This window comes from Eurytemora carolleeae, unplaced genomic scaffold (genome assembly GCF_000591075.1).
Source record: "Eurytemora carolleeae unplaced genomic scaffold, Eaff_2.0 scaffold920, whole genome shotgun sequence".
Taxonomy (NCBI): Eukaryota; Metazoa; Arthropoda; class Copepoda; order Calanoida; family Temoridae; genus Eurytemora; species Eurytemora carolleeae.
The window spans coordinates 33713-60661 of NW_019396837.1; the positions used below are offsets into that span (position 1 = coordinate 33713).

The window sequence follows — 26949 nt, forward strand, 5'->3', positions numbered from 1 at the left end:
AAAGCTGTAATCTGTAAGAGTTTCGTCTGCTATGTTTACATTTTGTTTGTTTATGTTTTGACTGCAACCGGTTGTACTTAGTAAAACAAGAAAATTACAGTATACAAACAGAGTAAACTTGTCTGTCTTCACTGTTCATCTTGCGGAGACATTATAGACACATCTTTACAGTCTTTTACCCTTTTCATTAAATAAGCTCTAGCAGACATAATAATATTATGGCTTTTGAAATTAGGTATTACAATGCTAATTCATAACAAAGACGATATCAAATTCGTCACTGAATTCCCATGTTTTTTGGGACACCCTGTATTAAAAAAAGGAGATAGTTAAGAGTTGAAGGGAGAGCACTAGAATTTCCATAGTAAGGGCTGGTTCATTCGGTGTACCGTCCCGTTTTGGCTGTACATGTACTGTACAGCTTGCTCTAGCTGGTTTGATGTCTGCCCAGTTCTTGAAATGAACCAGACTAATTAATTAATTAATTAATTAATTATCAGATAAGTTCTGTAATATCAAATGTTTTAAATGATAAACCATTAAAGCCGATATGATCTGGTTAACTGGGAGAAAAGGCATGCATTTAGTATACCATTCCCGGCTCGAATCTTCTGAGGGTTAAAATCTATAGAATAAAGTTCTCAAATGATAAAATGATTTGCAAAAGAAATAAACAAGTTTGAACCTGTCGGTAACCATGAATTTAAATAGAAAGCCTGACTTACTTCTATATACAGTCGTCTGCTTTATCCTAATTGTGGGTAACACTGTATGTAAGTTTTCGTAGAATCTAAAGGACGAATATGTACTAAAATATCGTCTTCTTCTTAAACTTGTTTTTAGGCTTTAACGAGGAATAATATTGCAATGAGTGCAATTCTGTCCAGCGGATCTCCAATAAATAAATTATAATACAATTAGGCCTTTACATCAAACAGGATATTTGTTCGAAAACTCTCAACATTATAAAAAAAAGGTTTTTAATGATGCATAAAAATCGGGATTAAAAGTTTACTTAAAATTTGCACTTTAAGTCGAATCTAACTATATAACCATCACATATCATATTAGTTTTTGTGAAATACTTGTTAACCGACTACTTTTTGTATAATAAAAGAACATAAGAAAAGCGGCGAAAAATTTTGGGCCACCGTATGACCTTATTTTTTTGGTATTTTTGAACTTATTTCCTTTTAAAGTCAAATTCGTTCTACTTAAAATTATTTTCCTGTTGTCCAGATTAAAAAAGATGTATTAGAGCAGAATTTCTTACGGCGTATTTGTAGCTTTAATCTTCCAATTCTCATACATCATTGCAATCAACTCTGGATTGTTCTCATATCTCGGAACGAGACCCTTCAGCTTATAACATTAACTCCACTAACTAATTAGTAATTAGACATTTTAACTTTAGTTTCCAGAGCTAGGAACTTTTAAATGGGATACCATTAGTCCCGACTGCTTAATCCGAATATCCCATGTGGCCACTTTTGATTTCTTGCTTTATCCACCCTTTTCTGGAAAAGAGACCTTCCCGTTTCTGTATACTAATCTGAAATGGCGCGCAAAATTTCAAATTTATAGGCTTCTGATACGCGACTTTGATTTGTTGAATTTTAAACACTTTTCAGGATACATGCACAAAATTTCGAGATTAAGAAAAAGAGAGAATCAAGCATTAATCTCGATATCAATCATTTTAAAGTTCCCAGCTCAGGATCTGTAAGATCTGAGGATCTTTATAAACTAATGTGTGTTCAGGGTGTTCAGTGACAAGATGTTATTCAGTGTGTTCAACCAGGAATTATCTTCAAACAATCGATCAATCACACGGAACTCTACATGCACAGTTTTCTACATTTAATCACATGTTCAAATCTATATAATTAATTGAGATTTTTAATGTATAACTATTTAAAGGCCAATTTTTATAAAGAATAACCTGATTTTGTTTTATAATGCAGAACCTGAGTCATGGTTAAAATGTTTTATAATTTAACATATATATAATATTTAGCCAAAATCTATATATTGTCTCGCCAAAGCCTAATGATGTCTAGCCTAAGCCTCGAAAAATCATTGTCTAAATGAGTTTTATCTTTCAAACTGATTTATTGTGTTTTCAGTTCACAGTTGAGTCCTGTATAAACTGCCTACCTGAAATATATACATAAGATTTAATAAGTGCAAATAGAGGTGAGCCGAAGAGAAAGAGTTCATGCTCGCTCTTATGTTTGTAGTTATTACCTGGTCTCCTATAGGTAAAAATGAGCACAGGATCTTTTTCTTTTTTGATCTCGATTTCAAAAGTATTTAGAAGACCTAGAATGGCAATTGGTGATCCTTATATTCTGATGAAAAAAAATACAATTTAATCCTGTTGAAAAATAGAATTTTCTTAATTGTGCATGGAGTTTATTCCACAAAAATGATAAAAGAAAAATAATAATTAATTCAAATTATTTAAAAAATATTTATAACTTTTAATATTGCGAGAAAATATAATCTTCTTTAACACTTTGAGAGTTTATTTTTACGCTCCAAATAAAATAGGCACGAAATTTCAAAAATTCTTTGAAAATCTCACTCATTTAAAAATCACCAAAAAATAATATTCCTTTTCAACTTTAAGAATTTGCAGTTTATCAAATACACAATAAACAGTGCAGTTCAGGGTCTACATGTAAGTATGTACACTGCACAATATAGCACAAAAATAAATAATATAAGATGTTACTCGTCAGTATATTTGTATGAAAATATACATATATTTACAGCATTTATAAAGATTTACAGTTGGTTAATATCGTATATGTTTGAATAGGCACTATTTCAAAACTTATAAATCATTATTTAGTTTAAACTGAAATATTGCGTCGAAGAAAATCCAGAAAACCACCGCGTGCGGAGAGAAAATCCAGAAAACCACCGCGTGTGGGGAGAAAATCCAGAAAACCACCGCGTGCGGGGAGGAAAAAATTAAATGATATACTTTGATATACTTGTTCATCTTCGGACATTGTTCGGAACATAAACATAAACATTAACGGAAGTAACAGTCAGGAAAAGACCGAACCACTACAGTTGATTTAATTGTATGGTGTACTGTGTTGTGAAACCAACTTTCCTGTTCTAAAGTACTGATACAGCAGTAGGCTGTACACTGTACAGCACACAGTGCAGTTTAGTAACGTCAACAAACAATTTCAAAGAAAAATACCCAAGGTCCAAATTATTTTGGATTGAGCTACACAATTTTAAAATCGGGTTTATTACACGGGAAATTTTGTATAAATCAGGACATGAAGATCTAATTTGCATATATTGATGTAGAGGTGTAGACTGTAGAACCAAGGTTCTCCAGCTCGGGGCATAGATAAATCTACAGGATTTTACTGAATTATTTAGAGACTTTGTTACGGATACAATTATTTTCTTGAAATCTAGGTTTAAATGAATTGATATTTTACTGCACTCAACAACGAGTCTCAAAATGATATTGAATATACATTTTGAAACAAGAATATTGGAGCAAGGATAATATTTGAAACCATTTAAAAATTTAGAACATGCGAATAGTTGAAATGTACAATGTACATTGTACTACTAGGGTAATGTGGAAAAGTCACTCTGCTGACTTCCAAATCCTTTTCTACAGAAATGATCTGTAGATTGCTAAGAATGTGGACAATGGACATATTAACGGTGGATTGTGTAAATCTCCGTGTAGAATCTACCGAGTCTGGACTAAAAAGATGGATTCTGTTGGAATCGGTCTGTGTAGAATCTGTTGGAATCGGTCTGTGTAGAATCTGTTGGAATCGGTCTGTGTAGAATCTGTTGGAATCGGTCTGTGTAGAATCTATTGTGCCTGGGCTGCAGAGCTAACTGTAGGAAGAGGTCCATCGTACTGGAATTGTATCAAGGAAAGCTCCGCCTCTCGAGCCTTCTGATTTATCAGGTTGTAGTAGTTCTGAAATATTCATAAGTGTAAATCGGAGAATATCCCAAACCCGTTTTCAATAACGTCATTTTCCCATGATAAAAAGAAAACAAAATTTTACTTACTGACTCAGATTTCAGCTGTCTAAGTAAAAGAGTAAGAGAAAAACAAAACTTTAGGGAAGAAAAAACTTGCTGATTGGTCCAATTTTTAAATCTTCTCCCTAATCTTCGAAAAAGCTTAAGATTATATTTCAATATACATTCTTAAATAAAAGGCTGTCTTTTGGTGTGCAACAAAATTATATCTGAGAAAAACTAGATTCAATGATAAACCAGTCAAGTAACCATCTCCAAATAGTTTAAGACCCCTGTTAACAGCATGGATCGTATTCGTAATACACAGAAACATAGAAATTAAGAGAAGGGTCTCTAAGATTACTTGTAAACTTGTAATTCGAAAAAAGCTTGTGAAAAATCAAAACTTCTATAAAAAAAAGTCTTCTTCGTTGTATTGATAAAATCACCTACCACTGTAGCAAATTGGAATATTTCTATAAGTAAGAAAAAAAATCCCTTTAATTTTAATTAAGTTTATACCTTAGGTGGAATATAGAAGCTGTCCCCCTTCTTTGCATTAAACTGAGTGGTGTGAAGAATAACAGTAATCTCTCCTTCAAGAACTACAAAAACCATTGTATTCTTGTCAGTACAACTCATCCCCTTAGTACTGTGCCCTTTTATCCTAAATTTGGAAACTAATTAACTATAATTAATTATATTAACACTAATTAATTAAAGTCAAATAATAAATTAATTGATAAAGGATAAACAATAGACATTATCAATGGTCTTCTCAACTAGACAATTACTTCTGAATATATACATTCAAGACTAAGAAAAAGGGGTTAAAATCATAAACACAATTTTTATATCCCCCTCCATAAAACAATATCAAAATTGCTAGTATCCTCCTCCCCCCCCCCCCAAAAAAAAGCTTCGTAATATAGGAAAATAACCCCTGTAGATCCATTTGAACCGAAGTAGCTAAACAACAGCTAATTAATTAGGATATAATTATATTGGAAGGAAAAACAAGATTATAATCGATGTATGTGGTCTTATAATATAATTAAAACTAATAAACCTAATTAACTTACTGTGTTCATGTAATGGACTGTCCATTGTAGTCTGATTTAGACTTTCCATAAAAATAATTTATATTTTTTGCCCTGTTTTAAAACCTTATTGTACAGTGGACCGCGACCTTTGTAGCTATCATATGGTATTTTTTTATTAACAATTTATTATTTGTGAAATTTTTATCATATAAATAAAATTCTGATTTGATTCTTTTTCTTGTCATTGTTTCTCTTCCTTTCTTCTTTTCTTTCTGTTGACTGTCCCTGATTCTGATAATTTTGAAAGAAAAGAAAAATTTGTCTAGACCAGTATGTTTCGGGACACTCTGCTCCATTGTAGTTGTAGTAGTTTTCAGTTTTATTGCCTAACTCAAGAATACCTGACTTGACAAGTTGATTTAAGGTTAATGCAGTGCTATTTCAGCTTCGACACATGCTTCTGATATATTTTCTGAAATGGAGGGGGACGTCTCCCAGCCCGATCTCAAATGATTTCTCCATTCCCTAACGGGAAAAATTGATGGCGTAGAGCTTATTATCAGAGAGTTCCCTACCATTTTTCCAGTTCAATTTATTTTTTCTCCTCGTTCCTTGTTTCTATGTTTCTGCAATTTTACTTTGAGTTCCATATCTAATTCCTAGTGGTCTTACAAATGAAGGCCACAACATTTGTCCACTGAGAAATAAATTCCAAATGCTGTGTGTGACAAATAGGTAGGGTTGAGGTGTAGGAGTTAGAAGTTTGGATAGGTCAGGAAGGGAGGGTATCGAGGGACTCCCATAGCATTAAAAATCCCTACTTTCCTCTGAAGTACCCACTCTGCAGAATTTAATGTTTTTTCCCATTGGTTTGCACCACATTACAAAATGGGAAGTTGTTGGGTTTGTGGCTCAGAATGTGGCATTTTCGACAGTAGTCCATTCTTCATAGTCGGCCGGGTATTGCAGCCGGTAGAGAAAAAAAAACCGCCATCATATTGCATGGTTGGCAGCCTCTCAGGATTCTTCTTTCTGTGTTTCTATTTTTCTTGTTTCTTGCGAGCTGTACTATATTTCCTTAATTTGTTTTTAAAGTGTGGTGCCGCCATTTTAGTTCTGCACAGCGCTCTTCAGCTGAATAGAGGCTCCGGCTACTAAGAGCCGAGCACTGAATTTCTCTGACCTAACCATGCTGATGCCTGTCCTCAACATATGGTAAAATAAACTATTGCAAGCTAATACTATATGAGACCTTAAAAGTTAAAAAAGGAAGAACCTGAGGAAAGAGAGTAAATGGTATGGAGGTCTGAGAGCTCTGGCGTACTGTACTGCGTCAGGGGTCATACCGTCCCTCTCCTTGCCAATATTCACCCATCTAAACATATCAAATATGTATTGTACACTAAAAACCTTTAATTTTTTATTTTATGTAACCTTTAAATTTTTTTTTAAAAATCTGCATTCTTGATATTTCCCGCCGTAGTAAGTTTAAATAATAATAAAAAAAAAAACAATATTAAAAGTCAACCTTTAATCAGTGGAAATCAGGTTTGAGCTCTGGCAATATTATACATTACAATAAGAATCATAAACCTATGGAATTAATGTGACGTATCTGTTCTTCCATTTACTAAAATTTATTATGTCGCTGTAATTTGGTGATTTGGAATATGCAACTGATAAATCTAAAACTTTTATAATTGAAAATAAGAAAATTTTTTTAGCAACAATTTAGAAAAAAACAGACTGTCATAAAGTCCATACGAAGTCAAAAATGCTGGAAACCTGAACATCTTTAAACTACTAAAAGGCCAATGAGTTAGAAAAGTGATGTTTTATATTATCACACCTGTGATATATAAACATTAACACACCAATTAACCCAATAAATCTACCTGTGGTCATCGTAGGGCGCGAAGCACTCAACAACAACTTCCTTCTGTGTCGTTGTATCAGACACACAGCTAACAGACCTCTGCTGACCTGAGCAAACAGAATACTTTAAAGTTAGGCCAAAATTTTTCAGTTTTCAAAAAACACGTCATTGTTAACAATACACAGGATTCGACATCTTATACGTGTTTAGCGGGCAAAGATTTTTTTGTTTCAGTCTCGGTTGATACGTGGATCCGAGAACCAGCTAAAATGTTGAACGCTAAAATGTTACGAATCCATTTAATCGGGATCAATAATGCCGTTTTTTTGTCACTGTCAGGAAACAATTTTAGAATAAATCGGTTCACGCTTTTCAAAGTTTACCTGCAGGAACGCCTGCGGCGAGTGCTGCTGAAACAGCGGCGGCATTTCTGCTTGATACTGTGGTCTTCTCAGGAGATCCTTTACTCTTCTTCTTTCCAACCTTAATAACAATTTATTAAATTATATTGAAAAAACTGGAAAAAAATAAAAAAAAAAATTTTGAACTTAGAAAAAAATTAAATTTGTTTAGTCTCTGTTTTTGCTATATAGGATTTCGTATGACGTTATAGTTCATTAAATTGTTCACTTAAATCATTAAGGACATTCTCCTTTATAATTATAATTCTAATAAAGGTCAATTTAAATGCATTAATGCGTTAAATTTCAATTCCTTGAGACAGATATTCACTTAATGATTAACCATAATCAAATCAAGGTATTCATACAGCTCAACCAAGGTTTCACGTCCTATTTAAGGACAGAGGTGGATATTTTCTTGAAAAATCATTTCTCCCCCCCCCCTCTCTTCTAAAATCATTTCTCTTCTCTCTTTGAAGATAATCACTTCCCCCCCCCAATAAAAAAAAATTGGCTGTAATTTATTGCTAGGGAGAAAGGTACTCAAATTTTTAATTTTTCTAGCTCATTAAAAATCTTTTTCCTTCAATTCAATCAATGTCACCTACTCTTTTTCCTGAACTCTGAACAATCCCTTTGAGATAATTAAGAAAAATGTATTGACCTGGTCGGTATCACTCTGTTCTGCCATGCTATCATCACCAGACTAGAATTATAAGAATATATCCTTCACTACCGGACAAAAAAAATTCATTATGTTTTATCTGGTATTTTTACTCAAAAAATTTGAAGATTTCTCCAAAAAAATTTATGGCAAAATTTTTGTAGTAGGGAATTGTTTAACATTTATAATACAGAAGATTTGGAGTCACGGAAGTTCGTAGTAAGATTTTGACTCCACTGGAGACCACCGGAGGGAATTCTTTTTCACTGGAGGGGTTTGAAAAAATGCTTTTTACACTGAATCCCTCCAGTGGAATTATAAACCCCTTGGAAGGATAACTGAATCCTCCAGTGGAATTATAAACCCCCAGGAAGAATATCTGAATCCCTCCAGTGGAATTGAAAAACCCCTAGGAAAGATATCTGAATCCCTCCAGTAGAATTATAAACCCCTTGGGAGGATAACTGAATCCCTCCAGTGGAATTATAGACCCCCAGGAAGGATATCTGAATCCCTCCAGTGGAATTATAAACCCCTAGGAAAGATATCTGAATCCCTCCATTGGAATTATAAACCCCTAGGAAAGATATCTGAATCCCTCCAGTGGAATTATAAACCCCTTGGGAGGATAACTGAATCCCTCCAGTGGAATTATAAACCCCCAGGAAGGATATCTGAATCCCTCCAGTGGGATTATAAACCCCTAGGAAAGATATCTGAATCCCTCCAGTGGAATGTAAATCACCCTGCGTAAAGATTTAAATTGTAAAAAGCATTTTTTCAAACCCCTCCAGTGAAAATGAAATCCCTCCGGTGGTCTCCAGTAGAATCGAAATCTTACTACGAACTTCTTTGAGTCGAAGATTTGGACATTTTTGAGTATTAATTTTCTATTTTTTAACGCCCCACTATGCTTGTTTTTTACCTGGCTACTTTTAGGTTTCTTGGCAGGGTTTGGAGTTCCTGTACTATCCTCCTTCCTTTTCCTTCCTCTTTTCTTCTTTTCTGATACAACCTTCTCATCCCCTTCCTCCACCTTCTCCTCCGTCTTCACCTCCGTCTTCTCCTCTACATTCTTCTCACCATCAACCTCCATGGACACATCTACCCTGAATCGACAAAAAATGATTAAGATTTTTAAGAATTATTATTATACAAATTTTTCAATTTTTATCTGAGAAACATATGCTTACTATAAATAAAGATTTAAGAACAATTAAGTTAAGTTAATGAATCAGTATATAACTTTTTCTCAAAATTTATTGAATATGTAACTGTAAGGGGTGTAACTCCCCCCTCCACCTCCCGGTTATTATATAGCTTAAACCTTAAAGGGAGTGTTTGCGAAAAATGAAAGGGGGAATAGGCTTAATGCGATAAAAAGCGCTTTTGATCGCTACTAATCTTACTTCTATCTGTTGCGTCTATAAGGGAAAAATTGTTAAAAACGACTCACACCGAAGAACGCAGCGTCCATACATTTCATTTTTCGCGAACACTCCCTTTAAACTCAAATATTTTCAGGTCAAACAACCTCTTAATAACGTAGGGAGGAAAAAATTATATTTGAAGGTTGGTGACTGGTGGGGGTAATGTTCCAAGAAAACAATGATCTTCGTAAATAGTTCCGTAAAAATAACCCCTCTTTCCCTCATTTTTAGTAATGATGACGTTAACATTTGCATGTGAAAAGATGAATTTTTCAAGCTTTCTGACTTCTTTTAATGCAATTATTCTATTTAACAAATCAGATGAATTAACATTCCTCTAGCTAGAAAATATACCTTTTAGAGGTTTCTGGTTTTGTGACTTGCTTCTTGGTGGATTTAGGGGGAACTGGGCTTTCCACGGATCTAGGAGCCTAAACAATATTACATTTTAAACCGAGTTGACAAGGACTGAACATTGCGTTGTAATTTTTTTGCAGGAAAATAAAAAAAGGAAAATTAAATTTGTTAAGATATTAGGATATTATTTCATCAAGCTGTATGGATTTGAATTTATCATGATAAAGAAAGAGTGGCATAAAGGATAAGTGGGATAAAATGGGATAAAGGATGAGAATAGCTAAAAGTTATTGAATTAGGTATGGAGACTGGAGAGTGTTCTAGAGAGTAATCGAACTAGGTACGGATCACCGGAGGAGTATTCTGGAGAAGTCGAACTAGGTACAGATAGTTGAATCACTGGCAAAAGTGCTCTATAAAAGTAGCAGAGAATCGGCTATACATAGTTGAACAACAGTATACCTTCCTTTTAAGAAAATCCGACCGCGTGGGATCGTGAGATCGTAAGATAATGAGATCATTAAATCAGGAATATTTTAGGACATCAGAACATTAGGATTAAAGGATACCAGGACGTCAATTTATCAGAGAACAAGAATACAATAGTACAGGGTGGAAAATGATTGTTATATGAATGAAAAATATTCAAATGAAAGCAGAGGTGCAAGTTAAGTATTATTATTATTATCAGATAACCCTGCATTCGCTGAAATAGGGGACGGCGCTCCAAGCCGCCGAAACGTATCCATGGGTTAAATTGTGAAATTACCTTTTTGCCTGGAGTTTCTACACTTCCAGTGCTACTCATGCTCCCTCGTCGTCTGGAATCAATCAATCAATATCAGACATTTTACAAGAATGTAGATGTAATTTCAAGTGACTTTTAAAATATAAAGTGGCATGTACTATACACAAGGTACCCTAGAATCATTTAAATTTCGTAGTTTTCTTTATAAAGGAAAAATCACTTCTTTTAAATAAATAAATAAAAGGTCATCCAAATAAATCGCCAACAAAAAAAAACTATTGTAACATTCCCTGAAGCCCGAGACAAGTGTAATCTTAAACGATTTGAACCTTCCTGTCCAAAAACTACAAGTCTGCTAAAATATTAGTGTCATTTTATAAAATGTGGGTCCAATTGTTGGGATTTTAATACAAAGGAGAAGTCCGGTTGTTTATTTACATTGAAGTTCGGGGTTCAGGTGTGAGTAGATCCGATTGTTTACTTACACTTTAGTTCCGGGTTCAGGGGTGAGTAGTTCCGGTTGTTTACTTCTTCTCCTTGAAGGTAGATTGGTGAGGTCTCCCCAGTACTTACCACAAAGTCCTTTAAGAGTTAATAAGTTAAACAGGGTGTACATATATAAATATACTTACCCCCCCCCCCGCCCTGATCTGGACCGGAGCGTGGGGAAAAGTCAACATTCAACACCTGACCAAACAGAAAAGAACAATAAAGTGGAATGAAAAGGTGTGAAAGAAGAAAAATACGTTTTCGCCGCAAACCAGAAAAAAAGAAGGAAATTCAGTTTAAGATCTCCTTTTTTTCTTTTCTTTTCTTTCTTCACAAGTAAATATTCCCAGAGGGAACTAATAAAATCTATATCTGTTAATGTGACAGGAGCTTTATAAAACGAATACTATTATGTAACAAAAACAAGAACTTTTAAATAAAATTCAGTAGAAAAAATTCTATTAATTGAAACGCCTTGATATTGGTTTAAAAAGGTCAAACCTGTGTCTTTTACACCTTCAACAACGATAAGATATTCTTCATCTCCTTTCTTCACGGTTTGAGGAACATAGCCTAAAACAAGATTAACATATTACAAAACGAATAAAACGAAAAAAATTATTTAGCAGATTTTCTTTTCTATGTGCTTATTGATAAGTACAACGTTATCATCTATAGGAGTAGAATTTATCTGACCGAACAAATACCAACACTTAAACCATGCCAGTCTTTTCAGAGTGAAATTACAAAAAAAAAAGATTTTAAAAGCAGCAGGAAATAATTTACAGAGTTCATTACCGGGTTTTTATTTTAATTATTACGGGGAAGAGAGGGAGACCTAACTTCTTTAAATTACGTAATTTAAATTTATTTCCATACATCGTGTTTTAATGAATATAAAGTTTATTATACGGTATTTTTTAACATTGATTTGAATGCGTAGAACGCGAACCATGAATTCCTTACGCGAAGAAAGAAAAACGCAAATTTGTTGTTGTTTTTAAACTCACCTGGTGTAAACTTTTCAGGATCAAACACCGGCAGTTCTTCGTCTTTAGGAGGCGATGCTTCACGCTGGGGTAGAATAGAAGATCTAGTTTATTTGTGGGGTCTCAGGGGCCGATTAATATGTTTAAACAGGGGCTAGTTGATTTAAGGGGTCTCAGGGGCCGATTAATATGTTTAAACAGGGGCTAGTTGATTTAAGGGGTCTCAGGGGCCGATTGATATGATTAATCAGGGGCTAGTTGATTTATGGGGTCTCACGGGCCGATTAATATTTATAAATAGGGGCGGCTAGATGATTTGTTGTGTCTCTCGGGATGTTTCGTAACAGGACTTGTCTTCTTGATTTGGGGGGTCTTGGATCTAAGGGCGGATTATTTTTTCAGGGGTTAATTATTGTAAGCATATAGAATACGTTTGGTGGTTAAAAACAAAGGGGAGGGGAGGCTTCGTTTTTATAAGCAAGAGTGATTGTTTTCTTTAAAAATACTAATTGCTTTAGTTTTGTCACTCGTGTTGATAAATTGGCGCCTGGGGTCCCTAAACCTTTTAACAGATTTTCTGGTTCCAACCTCGGGTTCTACTTCAGTCTCGAGATCAGCCTCCTTGGAAACAACAGCCTCCACAGGCTAAGGTACAAGAATAGAAGTTCTGAATTATCTAGTGAAGGCTGGAACATATGTAACAATAATTAAAATGTTTGATCCATGAAAAATTAATTAAATTATTCTAGAAAATATTTGCCTTGCAGTAATGAATATTTAATATTATCAATCAATTTATCAATAAATCGTTCAACCAACTTATCAATCATATTTGTGTACCTGAGTAAGAGCTGGGGTGGCGGGTGTGGCTGGGTTGGATGGAACAACCTTCTTCTTGGCCGGGGTTTTCTTCTCCATCTTCTCCTGCTTCTCCAGGGTCTTCTACAGCATACACAACAATAATATAAAGAGATATGTATCAGGGGTGTAAATTGCAAGAATTACGGGGGGGGCGGGGGGATTTTTAGTGAATTAGGAACAAAAATTAAAAATGGGAGATCAACACTCAACAGTCAACAGGCAAGTTTTAACATTCTTTTTGATACTTTTTACCCTAAAAATCATTTATTTTCCCATATATAACTTATGTGGAAATAAATAATCTTTTAAGGGAGGGGGATGATTTTAGGAAAATATACTGGTATGTATTGAAAATCTGAGGAATGGTAATGATTTTCGACCATTTAGGGGAAACAAATAATAAAAAATAATAATTTTAATCCTTTTTTTACTTTTAACCCACCAAACAAAATAATACTAAGAAACTAAAAAGAATATTTCAAGCAATTGCTTTCAATTATTGTTTTCTTTTTTACTGAGAGTTGGGAACTTTAAAATGGAAAACCTATAATCCCGACTACTTAATCCGAATATCCACTGTGGAAACTTTTCATTTTAGTCCTTAATCCACTCTTTTCTCTCTCTTTGGATATCCTTAAATTATTTTCTCCAATGAGAGTGCAGAAATATAGTTCGTAAATTGTATTGACCAATGACAGCCCTGAAAATAAAATCTATCCCATGAGAGAAATCCGCAATTTCAAACAAAAAAGAATATGTTGTCGGCCATTTTGTAAAATAATCGGTGAAGAAAGATATTTAATAATACGTTTCAGATTATTTTTTGACCATTTTTAACTAATTTCTTAAATAAATGGGGGAGAAATTAAGTAAAGGCCCTTCCAGTCAAGCATTAATCCTGATATCCACCATTCTAAAGTTCCCAGCTCAGAGAAAATTATTAAAGCGGATTAAGTTATCTTAATCCAATTTTAAAAATTGGTTTTTTAAAAAACTTTTTTCTTACCGCAGCAGATTTTAGCCAACTGGGGTTGAGGTTGGGTTTGGCAGGTAACTAAAATTAATTATCAAAATCTAAATAACTGATTTTGTAAAATAATCTAAGTTAAATGTGAGAATACTTAAGTTTATATAGATATTAGATATGGGTTTACGTACTCATTTTATTTTCCCGGACAGTTGTTCATTTTTCAATTATGAGTTACTGGAAATATGTACGGCCCCCCCCCCCCACCCCACCTCCCAGTTCCTAATGGCATCCACGGAATATTTCAGGATCCCCCATATCTGTGTACTGCAGTGGGAGGAGATCAAAACAAAGAATTCAGGGGCAACGCATCAGTTTTGAGGGAAAGGGCCCAAGGGGTGGAATAAGAATATATTGCTATTGTATTTTCCATATTGATCAGAAAGCCAAAAATCTTAAGTATTCGCTCTAACTTGATAAATTAACTTGATTTTGTTGGACTGTAATATTACATCAGAGCTTTAGTCCTTTCCCTTCAACTTCTGTGGGGACACGGTGTACCGTGCACAATTTGCATGTATCTGAGTTAGGCGTTCCTGTATATAGTTCCTTGATTACATCTATTTACTTTGAATATATCAGTGTAACAAACTTAAATTTGGATGTAAATATCATGTTTTCATCTTTGATAATTTTTTTCCTTTTTTGGAATCTCGACCTCTTCGTCCTCACGTTCAAGTCGAGGATTTCGGCCTTTTCCTGGTCTCGCAGATTTCCGGGCAGCCTCTTCTTTCTTTTCCTTTTCTCCCTGTTCATTAAAATATTAATAGGACATATTCTAGAATTCGTTTTTGTCATTCTAAATCATTCTTTAAAAATTATTTCAATTTTTTAGACAAAAGGGCTCGTTTTCTCTCGACTGAGAGCAATAACTTAATTTTTAGATGAAAATTCTTTAATGAAGTAGTCGGCATACATATCAATACAGTGTCGGTTAAGGAAATGGTGATATAATACAATTTCAGTACCTGATAATAATTGTTTCTCAACTCGTTTATTATGAAGTATTTCAAATTTTCAGAACCGGAAACTATATTGAAAATATTTGTATTATATGACCATTTCAGTTAACAAATTTGTACTAATAAATATGCTGACCACGATTTTTCAGGTTTAAATGGCAGTGTATGAGCTCCATTCGTGATATAATGTTCAGATTACAAAATGTTGATTTCTTATTAATAAAATCTCAAACTGTATTCACAATCAATTACATTTACGTAAAAAGTATTAAAGGGGAATCAAGAGTCCTGAATTTTTTACTTGAAGATTAAACTTATTGGATTCCGTAAAAAACTCAAATCATTTAAAAATGATCAGTATGAATTGGGTTAAAACCGAAATCAAAAACAAACTTAGAAAAAAAAAAATACAAAGTGCAGTATAAATCTTTTATCTTATTGTTAGTACTAAATGAAAACAAAACAAAATCTTGTTAGTATTTCACACTCTGTAAACACCCGCCTACCTGCCATGAAGTTTTGCATGTATATACAGGGTAACCCAAAAAGGATGAGACCGCAAATACGACCTGACACTTCCCCGAAATTAGATGTGTTGGCGCGGGGCGGAAATTTTGCTGTGATCGAGAAATTATCGCTGAATTGGGGAAATAAATGATTTTTGGGGAGAAATAACATGCATTAAGTACAAAAAAATCTTTAAAAATATTCTTAAAAGTAACATCTTCAGTCTGTAATATATTCTTTTAATGGCTAATTTAATGATTTTCTAATGAAGACACAAGGTTACAGTCACATATAATTGTAAATGGAAACAGTCACATAAATTCTGTGTACTCGTCCCTGAAGTCTCATCCTTTGAAGGTAACCCTGTACTTCATGTGTACATTAATGAACTTCCCGTCCTAACCATCTACCCATCTATATATCAGCCCAATGCTAGAATCTTTCCCGTATAGGAGTTTAAATCTTTTAGCTAGCCGGCAACACTCAACAATCCATCTTTTAAAAGCAGGATGTTTAATCAAGGGTTAATCTTGGTTAATATTAAACAGTTTACAACCATTACACCTACATGATATAGCCAGCAAAAATATCTACCACAAAAAAATATGTTAACGCCTAAATTTCCACAACTAACAAAAATTGAGTGGATCTTGTAGGCTTTAATTTCTCCTTAAAAGTTCAAAGATTTCTTCCCAGGAGATTTCTTTTCACTGAATATTAAACTTTAAAATCTCAGTTTGACTAATCGCCATTTTATATAATCTTCCCTAGGTTCTATTGTGCTTATTCTCACGAAATGTAACACCTGCAAGTTTAGACCATTTTTTAAGCAAAAGCATATATAATTCCCGTGTCAACCTACTTTCCCCTACCTACATGTGCAATTTGTGCATTGGAATTAAACTAAATATGCTTAAATCTGATATTGGATTTTTACAGAAAAAAGGATATTTTAGTCAAATTTAGTTTCCTGATAACGTGATCTAGTGCTACCCTCTCCGACCTGAAATATCTAAAAGACCAAAACAACCACGAGAATTGAGCGATCTTATCCGAAATTAAAGAAAGAGGATCGGACAATAAATTAAAAGATTTCGGATAAAAAAGCTGAATTCATATAAACCCAGGACATTTGTTTATCTACCTTCTCATCAGGTTTGTGAATGCCGAAATCCAAATCCTAATAATCCAAAAATAAATAAAATAAATGTGACGGTGAAAATTAAATTAACGCCATTTAATGATTCCAAGGGGTAATATGTTTTTAGATTACAATTTCAAACAAACAATCCTTTTAGAGTGGTTACAATGATAAAATGTAAGTTCTTCTCAACCCCCCCCCCCCCCCCCCCCCCCGTTATTTATGGAATGAATCTAAGAACATACACCCCTGATAAAGATTACAAATGTGTTTTTACCTCGTCATCTGAAGTAAGAGGTGGCGGTGAATCCTGCCCTCCTGGTCCTGTATAGAAGTACATATTGTTCCCTAGCTTAGTCACATTATCAACCTTCTCGTCCAGGTCCTTCTTCTTAGGTCGTCCCTTCCTCGCCTTCTTAGATGAGTCCTCGTCACCGGACTGCTCGGGCTCTGGAATCAAAATAGATTGTTGAAGAATTTGGCTTGAAGCCCCATTGTCCCCAAAAATGATGGAAACCAGGTCCTCTTTACTTTTACCTTTCCCGGATTTTTTCGGTGTAGCTTTTACAGGTTTTTTCTGATCATCTGGGCCAGATGTAGCAATTTCCTTCGCGATGGCTTCTACACTTTCCTCTTCAAGGCTTTCAGACTCCAATACCTTCTCCGTTGGTTTGACCTTACGACCAGATTTACGGGGTGAAGAATCGTCTTTGTTTTCAACTTCTGCGTCAGTTTTCTCAGTTTCAACCGCCATATTAGTTTCCGGCATGGTTTCCTCTTTTTTCTCTAGTTCCGGTTCGTCAGTTTCCCACTCGGAAGCAAGTTCCTTCGCAGATTTCTTTTCCTCTACCGCTGCTTGGGCAACTTCCGGTTGTTTTGGGGCTTCTGTCTCTTCCCCTTCTGGTTCTTCCGCGCTGTCGATTAAACTAGCGACAGTTGTTAACCCTGGATCCTCCTTAAACATTGAGAAAAATTAGGGAAATTAATTAATAACTTCGTTATGTTCACAGTTTACCACTGTTCCATTTGTTCCCATCGTCCAAATCTACCAACAAACAAATATACATTTAACAACATTCCAAATACCTTTAGTTACAGCCACTTGAGAAACAGAAGCCGTAAATCAATATTTTTAATTATTTGTAATGAATCAGACATAGAACATTTTTTTTTCACAGATTTTCAAATTATTCTTAAAAGCTTCAGATTGATAAGTTTAAATCTCTATACCTGGAGAAGCTCTGCAGGAAGCTGTTCTGTTGGCTGCTGGATATTTAAACTGCTTTGGTCTCCAGCCGGAGCTTTAGTTTCCTCTGGTTCAGCTGGAGTCTGCTCTTCGGTCGGTTCACTTGACCCTCCGTTGGTTAATTTAGCATCGCCATTGGTATCAGGGTGTTTCTCAACCTAAACATAAATAATAAAGTTTGCAAAAATTTGGTTTTCTAGATCGGATGAGGGGGGAGGTAAGCCGCACCCGTAAATACTCCATCCTGCAATTTACTCACAATCATAGAGTTGCGGCAATGCGCTCACCCGTAGTGCTTTCTAGATTTCTATATATCCTCCGGTATAATGTCATTACTTTTAAATGCTTATTATAGAGAAATGTAGTGTTAATTTAAGATTTTAAAGACGATATGGCATCTATCTTAACCAAAACATAGTAATCATATTGGTTTTGGTAATATGAGTAAACATTCTAGCTCCCTAAAATACAATATTTTTTACATGCCTGCTAAGTTGATCGTTTCTAAAAATGTTTTGAAGGTAAGGAGAAGTTCAATTCTTACCAGAAATTATACAGTTTTGCGTGCGATTCGGTTTAAAATTTTCTAAATCTATCTATCGATCTATCTAAATATCTCTATCTGATTTTAGATAATTGTAATAGAAAAAATTGTAATTTACATTTTTTAATATAATATATCTAAAACCTTACTTATCAATTTGCGTATCATATATCAATATTTAGAAGTGTCAAAATCTAAAGTTCCATACCCAGGCAAAATATTGCCCCGGTTGTGAATTAACGTTACACCGGATCCAGTTCGAATTTAATCCTGCGCACTTAATATAAGTAACAAGTATATTGTATGATGCATAATGTGTAGTTTGCAATTAATTTTAAATGAAGCATAATGTTCAATAAAGTAGAAAGCAAGTGTATATTTATATCAAGGCAGTGTTTCGGATCCGGATCCGGATCCGGTCGGATCCGTATCATTTGGTCGGATCCGGATCCGGATCCGGATCCGTATCAGGAAACGTTGATATGGATCCGGGTAGCGCCAAAAATTAACCAAAACCATGGAATAAATAAATCAAAATGGTTCGTAAATGTATTATTTACATGACGAAAATTTTTCAAAATTATCTTTAATAATTTAATGTTTACATTTATATAATAGTAATGACGACATTTTTAACTTTAGGATTACTATAGTTTATAAATTATAACCTTGCATAACATTTAATAGGGAAAATCCGATTCACAGAATCAAAAGTTACCTCGGATCCGGATCCGGATCCGGATCCGAATCAAAATGATATGGATCCGAAACACTGTATCAAGGTATAACTTATAAAATCTGATTTAAATTAAATATGCATAATCCGAAAAACATGAAAGAGGAGTATAAAATGAACTTCAAAAGGCAAAAGTTATCACCCTTTTTTGATACTTTTCACCCCAAAATTAATTTATTTTCCCCAGAAAATTATTCAGAGAGAATAATAAATTTCAACTGAAAAGATATCGAGTTCTTATTTCGGACCGGAGCATTTTTCTTACCTCGATATGGCCGTTAGTCTTAGGTACTGACTGAATAACAGAAACTGGAGCAGATTTAACAATACTAAAAACATATTTAGAATTGTAATTTTTACATTTAATTCATGATCATTAACAATTAACTTAATCTAATCTAACAGAAAAAAAACTTGTGGCCGAATTTAAAGAATTTCAGGGGCGGTTTAAATTTAAACCGCGGCTTAAATATGGTTGGTTCCACTTAAAATTGTATCAAAAGATTTAAGCCGGCGCTTAACTTAAACCGGGTTTTGGCAGATTTAAACCGCGGCTCAAATTCTTTAAATTCCATCTCAGGAAATTATGTTTATAATTAAACAAGTAAATAAATACGAAATGTCTAAACTCAAATTTTAAAAGAATGAACAAGTATTTTACCGCCTTTTGACCAACATTACCGACCTAAGATTTCCCCAACAGATTAAGTTACTCAACGTCCTTTGGGACAATTAAGTAAAATAACGACCCGCTCTCAGAAGTTTTTGTAAAAAAAATTCTCGCATTTGCACTCTAAAGACTATAAAATTGTAAAAAACTATTTTTTCGAGACCTAAAAAAATTATATCTAACCACGGTCTCTCACGACCAATTTTGCTTACATCCCTAGCTGCGCTCTGAATGGTTTGTAGGCAAAATTGGTCTTGGAAACCCTAGGTAAAGTAAAATTCCCTAACTAGCCTGTGAAGTAATTTAAAAATAATTATTACCTCGGGGTCTCAGGAGCAGCAGACCCAGACGCTGATTTGATTGACTCAGTCTGAAATGAATACAACATTAAGTAAGCATTTTAGAAAATAAGGAAAGGCCCAAAAAAAAGTAAAAGAAGATCGTTGGAACAATGCCTAAATGAAGAAAATAAATGAGGAAGAAAGAAACATGATCGAAATAGAAGAAATCAATAAAACGGAAATATAAATCTAGAAAATGAACAAGCTATTGATTAAAATATTAAAATAAAATTTGTGTGAAGTAATCAAATTTAACTATAGAAATCGGTTTAATAATAAAAATGAGGGATGTAGATAAAGATTGAAATTAAACTCTTAATAAAATACAACTAGAACAATGCAGGTTTCATATTTCATGCAAAGTACAACAGTTTTACCAACAAGACAATAAAATTCATATGAGACCTAGCGGCATTAAAACCAAACCAAAATGGTTAATAAAATATTGAAAAAGGTAAAATTAGAAGTTCATTTTTTTGAAAATACGCATTCATTGCATGCAGACAAGGTGGAAATTTTACACTAATTAAAATTCAATTATAAAAATTGAGATTTTGCAAAAATATTCTTATTTTTATTTCAATGGAAGAAAAAAACGCATCAATATGTCTGAAAACTAAATGTTGAGCCCAACTTTATACCAAATAAAAACCTGAAAACAAACCTGGAGGTCTGCAGAGCTTTCCACAGTTTCTAAACCTTCCATGCCTTAGCAGCTAAGATTCTTTGTCAAGATAAAAAATGTCGAGAAACCCCAAAGTTGATTTTCACACAAATATAAACGGATTAAAAATAATAAGTCAATATTTCATTTTAAAAAGAATCCTCTACCTATGTGTTTCCTTATCAACAATTAATAAAAAATATCTGAAATGATGAGATAATGGAACAAATTTGAATGTACAGCTTTAACATTGATAAAAAAGGTAATGGGTGCATTTTTCCAAGCTAAGCAGTATACAAAGCGCTGATTAAATGTCAGAAAAGTTTCATTCCAAAATGTTTAGACCATGTTAATTTAGTGTCTATGTACATGGTACAAGCATAGTTAAACGTACTTTAGTTGCCCAGAAACAGAGGAAATTGAAGCTTTCATTGTAAAAATAAAAATAGCCATTTTAGTAGGTTAGAAAAACAAGAAGCGCAAAAAAATTAAGTTTCATGATCTTACGGCATGTGCAATGGGTGTTCTCCATGCAAAATTAAGCTAACTAAGTCTACATAACCTACACCAAATCCAAGAAGTTAAAAAAAAAAAAAGATTTTGAATATACTGAAGGATTTAAAATGTCCACATTATGTACATGTGCTTTGTCATATTGGACTAATTTCACCAATTTATAATTTTGAAAAAATGCCCCACAGTTTATTTTAAAGTTTTGATTATAGATATAAATATTTGAGACGCAAAATTAATTCAACTTTTTCCCAAGCAGTGATTTTTCTTTGTTTCTCCGAGCGTTGCACTCCTGGAGTTTGATTTGTCTAATACTGACAGTTATCGTGCATGCCAAGTTGTCAGAGTTAATTTAAAAATATGATTATTAATTTTTTTTAAATTTCACACCAAGATATGTAGTACTTTATCTAATGTGTGTTTTAAAAAAATATGCATTTACTAAATCTAAGTTTTAATCTCTACACGAAATGTAAATTTAAGTTAATTTGATATTTTATTCCTAAAAAAATCTAAATTCCACAAATCACCCAATTATATAAGACTTCAAACAACTTAACAAATAACTAGTTTTCATTCACATGCTGGCCACACTTTCTGCACCTAATTGTTAGATAGTTAACACTACACAACTCAAACCCTTGTCATTTCTAAACCACCAAATTAAATATTCAAAATAATATTCAAAATACACAACTGTGTTAACAACTATCCTTGATCCTGGTTTAGGCCTGCCCTGCGAATCCTCGCTCCATGATCTAGATCTACTAGACCCATTCTTAATATTACCAGCTTTACTGGAGCTAGGATAAGTGTCATCGGAAATAACAGTAACATTTTGTTTCTCTTCCTCTTCAGAATTTCCTTTCTTATTTGACGGTAAAGCATTTGATTGCTTAGATGATGACTTCCCCATTGATTTCCCCTGCATCTTGTTATCAGACTCTTCAGAAATTGCTAGATCTTTCAAGTCTTTTTTGTTCTTTTTTATGGGCAGCTCAACATCTCCCTGTGAAATTATTTGTCTCTGTCAAGTTGTTTAATAATTGTATAAAATTAGGGGAAAAAATATATATTAGATCCAAAAAACTGAAAGCTATAATAATGCATTAATCAAATTAAAACTTGAAATTGACTTACCCCATTAAAACATTTCTCAGACAAAAATGACAATTCTTTTTCGTCCTTCTTTTTGCTTAATGTCTCAGTTTTCTTAGCATTAATATTAGACAGCTCGTCTATTTTAACATTGTGCTTTATTGTCTGCTGAGGATGTGCAGAGGCTGATGGTTTTTCATTTAAGTGTAGGTAGGGGGGTTGGGCATGAGAACTTTTAGCCGATTCCAAATGTCGTTTCATGTTGGTCTGTAACTGTTTGAAATCTGGAGAGATAGACCTTTCAGAACTAATGCTTTGCTTTCTATCAGCAATGCTATTGTTTTTTCTTGAAGAAACTTTGCCAGATTTTATCCTATCCGAACTAGATATTTGCTGATAAATATTGTTTTCGGATTTGAAACTGTCATCACTTGCAGAGGTTTTGATTGATCCAGAATTTTCAACAGACACACCGGTGGGTAATTTTTCAAACAGTGACTGAAATCTCTCTTCAGGCTTTGACACTGGAATGGACGACACATTTTTTAAAATCTGCTGAGTAGGAGACATTGAAGAAGAATTTCTTCTTCTAGGGGACAAGGATTGTCTAAACCTTCTCAGCTCCCTCGAATCAGAATAATATGTAGATCTAGGTTTAGAAGAAGACCTTGACTGAGTCAACCACCTGCAACCTGACATTTGTCTTCTGAAAGGCGATCTTGACCTCCTGAGTGGTCTAGTTCTTAACACTGTGATAGATCTAACAGATGAGTTAGATCTTGGGTTTCTTATTTTTCTTGATGGACTTTTTCTTTGAGTCCTAGATCTTCTAGGGCTTTGTCTTCTGGGGCTAGTTGTTCGACTCCTAGACCTATGTCTCGTAAGCATACTGTTTGATCTATCATGATAGAATCTGCAATTGTTTCCATATCTACAACCTATACTTAGGAAGTACCTACAGGGAGTCTCAGAAACCAAAAGCTTTTCCCCTGGGTATCGACTTCTTGCTCTATCTCTACTTCTTGATCTAGATCTGTACCTATATCTTTCCTCAGATACTGGACGATGTCTATATTTTCCATCATATTTATGTTTTGTTCTTGAATGATCTTTGTACCTAGACCTGTCCCTTTCTCTGCATATCAAATTTGTTAAATAAGTTGTTTTAAAAATGTACAAAGAGATGCACCAAAAGAGTTCGTCCGTCCAATATTTTTTGGCGGCTATAAAGTAGTTTCCTTGTCATTTGAAAGTTGATTGCTTGTTATGAAACTTTAAAATGTTGATTAAATTTAATTAACATGAGACCGAAATTAATGAATTGGAGAGAGGTCGTTTTACTTCCAAGTGCGGGTTCAAATCTCGAGTCACCGATTCAAAGTTGAAGATTTTAAACCAGTTCAGAGCTGTGGGTAGTTTAGTGACCCTAAATTCTTTTAAATCGATCCATGTTAGGTACATCTAATTAAAATGATTTCTTCCAAATCAGTCAATATCAAAATATTTAGCAATTTGTATTCCTTTGCTTGTGTCTATCTCGTTCTCTATTTTCAAGTATTACGTTGGTATCTTTTGGATGGAGGAATTCACACCTCTGCCTGCTACAACTACCTCTAGAAATAACCAAATACTAACTCTGAGATTTTGTAGTATTAATTCCTTTTTATTTAGTTACCTCAGGAAAAATTGACAAATACGATCCTCCATCATTTAATAATATATTCAAAACACTGTTCAATACACCTGTTAGAGTTGAACTGAAATAAAATCTCTCCAAGTTAATTGCTTTAGTCTCACATTTCATAAAGATTTAACTAGACTGTCTCTCCATACTGATCGAATTTTGTATATATTTAAAAAATGTTAGGTTTCCAGAGGGCTTCGCGTACCTCTATCCTAAAGAATCTTTGGTAATTTTAAAAGCTGTATAAGATATTGGAATCGAGACAATTTAACACATTTTACTGGTTTGTAAATTGGGAGTATTTTCACTTGGGAACCCAGCTTTGTCTAGAAACTACTCTGTTTCTACATCAGTCAACCTACTTAACTTAGAAATTTTAAGAGATTTGATGTAAATCGTCGAGGGGTTCCTGAGTTCAGATCTGACAAACAGAGATTACTAATTGTAATATTAGTATATAATCATTTATTTGAAAAGTTCAATTTCATATTTTGAAAATATTTATCTACCTTTCATTGATAATTTTGCTATATATAAGTTTCGACCATCAAAGAAATAAATATGATTTTTTTCAGAACAAAGGAACAATCGTAAATATCACTTATTTCTCAAAACTTAAGATTCAACAACTTCATTTAAAAATTCCAAAACTCTTAAGACAAAAAAAATTAAAAAATACTCAAAAAATGAATATTAATTATTTTTTAACATAGATAATTATGATAGNAGAGCGAGGGAAAACATACCACACCATATTTTTGTCCACACTACAAATGACGTCACAACTCACCATTGTTTTGTACGACCACGCCTTTTATCGTCCGGCCTTGTTTACATTTTTGAAAATTTCTATTTATTTTTATAATTCCTAAAGCAAATTAAAACCGAATGGTATGTTCCCTACTAAAAATATTAATTTATAGAGATTCTAAAAGTAAAACTCACAGCTCATGCCGGATCACTTAAAAGTTGCAGTATAAGGAGTAATATAAAGGAACGAAAATTAAATGAAGAACACATATTTCTAATTTGGGCTTAAATGATGTTTTATATTTCGAACAAAATGCATTTAAACAAATTAAACCTGTAAATTTCTAGTATACGATTTTGACCCCCTCCCCTTTCTATCAATTTTGTACATGGATCTCATATTATACACATGGATAAAGTTTTGGTCAGCACCCAGCCCACTAGCCTGTCCTAGCAGAAGCGCTAGGCCCCCTAACAGCAGCGCTCGGCCCACAAATTGTCTTAACCAACCCTAACCTTAAAATAATAAAAAAATAATAATAAAAATTTTGCTGAAAATTACCCCAGACTAGAATACAAGACTGGAGTAAAACAAGAAAACGAGAGAACAGATAGACAGCTAGGAGTAAAACAAGAAAACGAGAGAACATATAGACAACTAGGAGTAAAACAAGAAAACGAGAGAACATTATGGACAGCAAGGAGTAAAACAAGAAAACGAGAGAACATTATGGACAGCGAGGAGTAAAACAAGAAAAAGATAGAACGTTATGGACAGCTAGGAGTAAAACAAGAAAACGAGAGAACAAATAAACAGCTAGACAGCTAGGAGTAAAACAAGAAAACGAGAGAAAAAATAAACAGCTAGGAGTAAAACAAGAAAACGAGAGAAAATTATGGAAAGCTAGGAGTAAAACAAGAATACGAGAGAACATTATGGACAGCTAGGAGTAAAACAAGAAAACGAGAGAACAAATAAACAGCTAGGAGCAAAACAAGAAAACGAGAGAACAAATAATCAGCTAGGAGTAAAACAAGAAAACGAGAGAACAAATAAAAAGCTAGGAGTAAAACAAGAAAACGAGAAACAGATCTAGCTAGACAGCTAGGAGTAAATCAAGAAAACGAGAGGTAAAACAAGAAAACGAGAGAACAGATAGACAGCTAGGAATAAAAGAAGAAAACGAGAGAACAAATAGACAGCTAGGAGTAAAACAAGTAAACGAGAGAACATTATGGACAGCAAGGAGTAAAAGAAGAAAACGAGGGAATGGTTAGGAGTAAAACAACTCGACCCACAAGTCGTCTTAACCAACCCTAATCCTAAAATAATAAAAATAATTTTGCTGAAAATTAGTGATCATGTACAAAATTGATAGGAGGGGGAGGGGTCCAAAAAACGTATACTGATAACATAAAGTTTCCTTTTAAACAAAATAAAATAAAATTAGGTTTAAAGGCAGAAAACGAACATTTTAAAACACCAAACCAACGCCCTGACACGTCGTGGTCGGAAGAAGTAATGGCGAGTTGTGACGTCATTTGTAGTGCGGACGAAAAAAAGGTGGGGTCTGTCCTAGTATACGATTTTTGGACCCCCCCCCCTCCTATCAATTTTGTACATGACCATTTATTTTTACAAAATTGATAGGAGGGGGGGGGTCCAAAAATCGTATACTAGGAAATTACCAAAAGGTGTGGTGTGCCTTCCCTCGCTCATGTGCATTTACATAATTGATGGGAGGGAAGGGTGGAGGGAAGGTTGCAAGAGCGTTGTCAAAGATGTTACTAAATATATCTCCTACTTATAATCCTACATGCGCCGAGGACATTGTTAGGTTATGTGAGTTATTCAACAACTCATAATAGAGAAACCAAAGCAGATATGGATGTAGGGTGTCAAGCTTTACATGTAGTTCCTTTTTAAACCTAAATGGTATTTAATTAAGTATGGTTTAAATTCTTACATTGAAACTGACAACAAGGCATGCACACAAATTACGATAAGACTAAAATGAAGCCGCTGTCTTGTTCAAGAAGAACTAGGTTATTATCTGCGAATAAAACGAGTTTGAAACTAGAAATGAAAAAGTAACATGCGAAATTTGATTAACTGAAAACGTGCAAAAATAACGACAATGATAACTAATAATGATATATCGACAACGTTTTACTAATAACTTTTGAA

General features: G+C 33.9%; 2 protein-coding genes across 5 annotated transcripts; both read right to left on the bottom strand.

Moving 5' to 3' along the window:
- Positions 1 to 2726: 2726 nt before the first annotated feature.
- On the bottom strand, positions 2727 to 20925 carry LOC111709227 (nucleolar and coiled-body phosphoprotein 1). 4 transcript variants are annotated; one of them, XM_023482848.1, is made up of 24 exons: positions 20884 to 20925; positions 20717 to 20760; positions 20032 to 20081; positions 19307 to 19370; positions 17746 to 17919; positions 17053 to 17470; positions 16793 to 16965; positions 16519 to 16554; positions 14546 to 14653; positions 13885 to 13932; positions 12858 to 12959; positions 12580 to 12662; positions 12039 to 12121; positions 11530 to 11601; positions 11025 to 11121; positions 10561 to 10612; positions 9789 to 9865; positions 8930 to 9113; positions 8005 to 8046; positions 7323 to 7422; positions 6959 to 7046; positions 6340 to 6438; positions 4543 to 4687; positions 2727 to 3973 (listed from the first exon to the last, which is right to left on the bottom strand). In XM_023482848.1, exons 2-24 carry the CDS (start codon positions 20756 to 20758, stop codon positions 3863 to 3865), a joined length of 2448 nt encoding a protein of 815 aa, XP_023338616.1. In that variant the 5' UTR covers positions 20759 to 20760; positions 20884 to 20925; the 3' UTR covers positions 2727 to 3862. The 4 variants fall into 4 exon arrangements, with proteins under 4 accessions (XP_023338616.1, XP_023338618.1, XP_023338615.1 ...); XM_023482850.1 differs by having other exon boundaries at positions 12039 to 12102; positions 12606 to 12662; positions 20717 to 20768; positions 20884 to 20919; XM_023482847.1 differs by having other exon boundaries at positions 20717 to 20768; positions 20884 to 20919.
- Positions 20926 to 21712: 787 nt separating this feature from the next.
- Positions 21713 to 24501, bottom strand: LOC111709228 (serine/arginine repetitive matrix protein 1). Its single transcript, XM_023482851.1, has 5 exons — positions 24003 to 24501; positions 23848 to 23940; positions 22370 to 23462; positions 21943 to 22238; positions 21713 to 21832 (listed from the first exon to the last, which is right to left on the bottom strand). Exons 1-5 carry the CDS (start codon positions 24035 to 24037, stop codon positions 21796 to 21798), a joined length of 1554 nt encoding a protein of 517 aa, XP_023338619.1. The 5' UTR covers positions 24038 to 24501; the 3' UTR covers positions 21713 to 21795.
- Between the last annotated feature and the right edge of the window lie 2448 nt (positions 24502 to 26949).

Bases quoted from the DNA above. Each gene is read 5' to 3' on its own strand.
- LOC111709228 (XM_023482851.1), bottom strand. From the start codon at position 24,037: ATGATGGAGGATCGTATTTGTCAATTTTTCCTGAG. The intron at 23,941-24,002 runs GTAACTAAATAA...GGTTATTTCTAG, and splicing joins ATTTGTCAATTTTTCCTGAG to AGGTAGTTGTAGCAGGCAGA. The intron at 23,463-23,847 runs GAATACAAATTG...TTTGATATGCAG, and splicing joins CGAGATAGACACAAGCAAAG to AGAAAGGGACAGGTCTAGGT.
- LOC111709227 (XM_023482848.1), bottom strand. From the start codon at position 20,758: ATGGAAGGTTTAGAAACTGTGGAAAGCTCTGCAGACCTCCAG. The intron at 20,082-20,716 runs GTTTGTTTTCAG...TATTCATTTCAG, and splicing joins AAAGCTCTGCAGACCTCCAG to ACTGAGTCAATCAAATCAGC. The intron at 14,654-16,518 runs GTAGATAAACAA...TTTAATGAACAG, and splicing joins TTCACAAACCTGATGAGAAG to GGAGAAAAGGAAAAGAAAGA.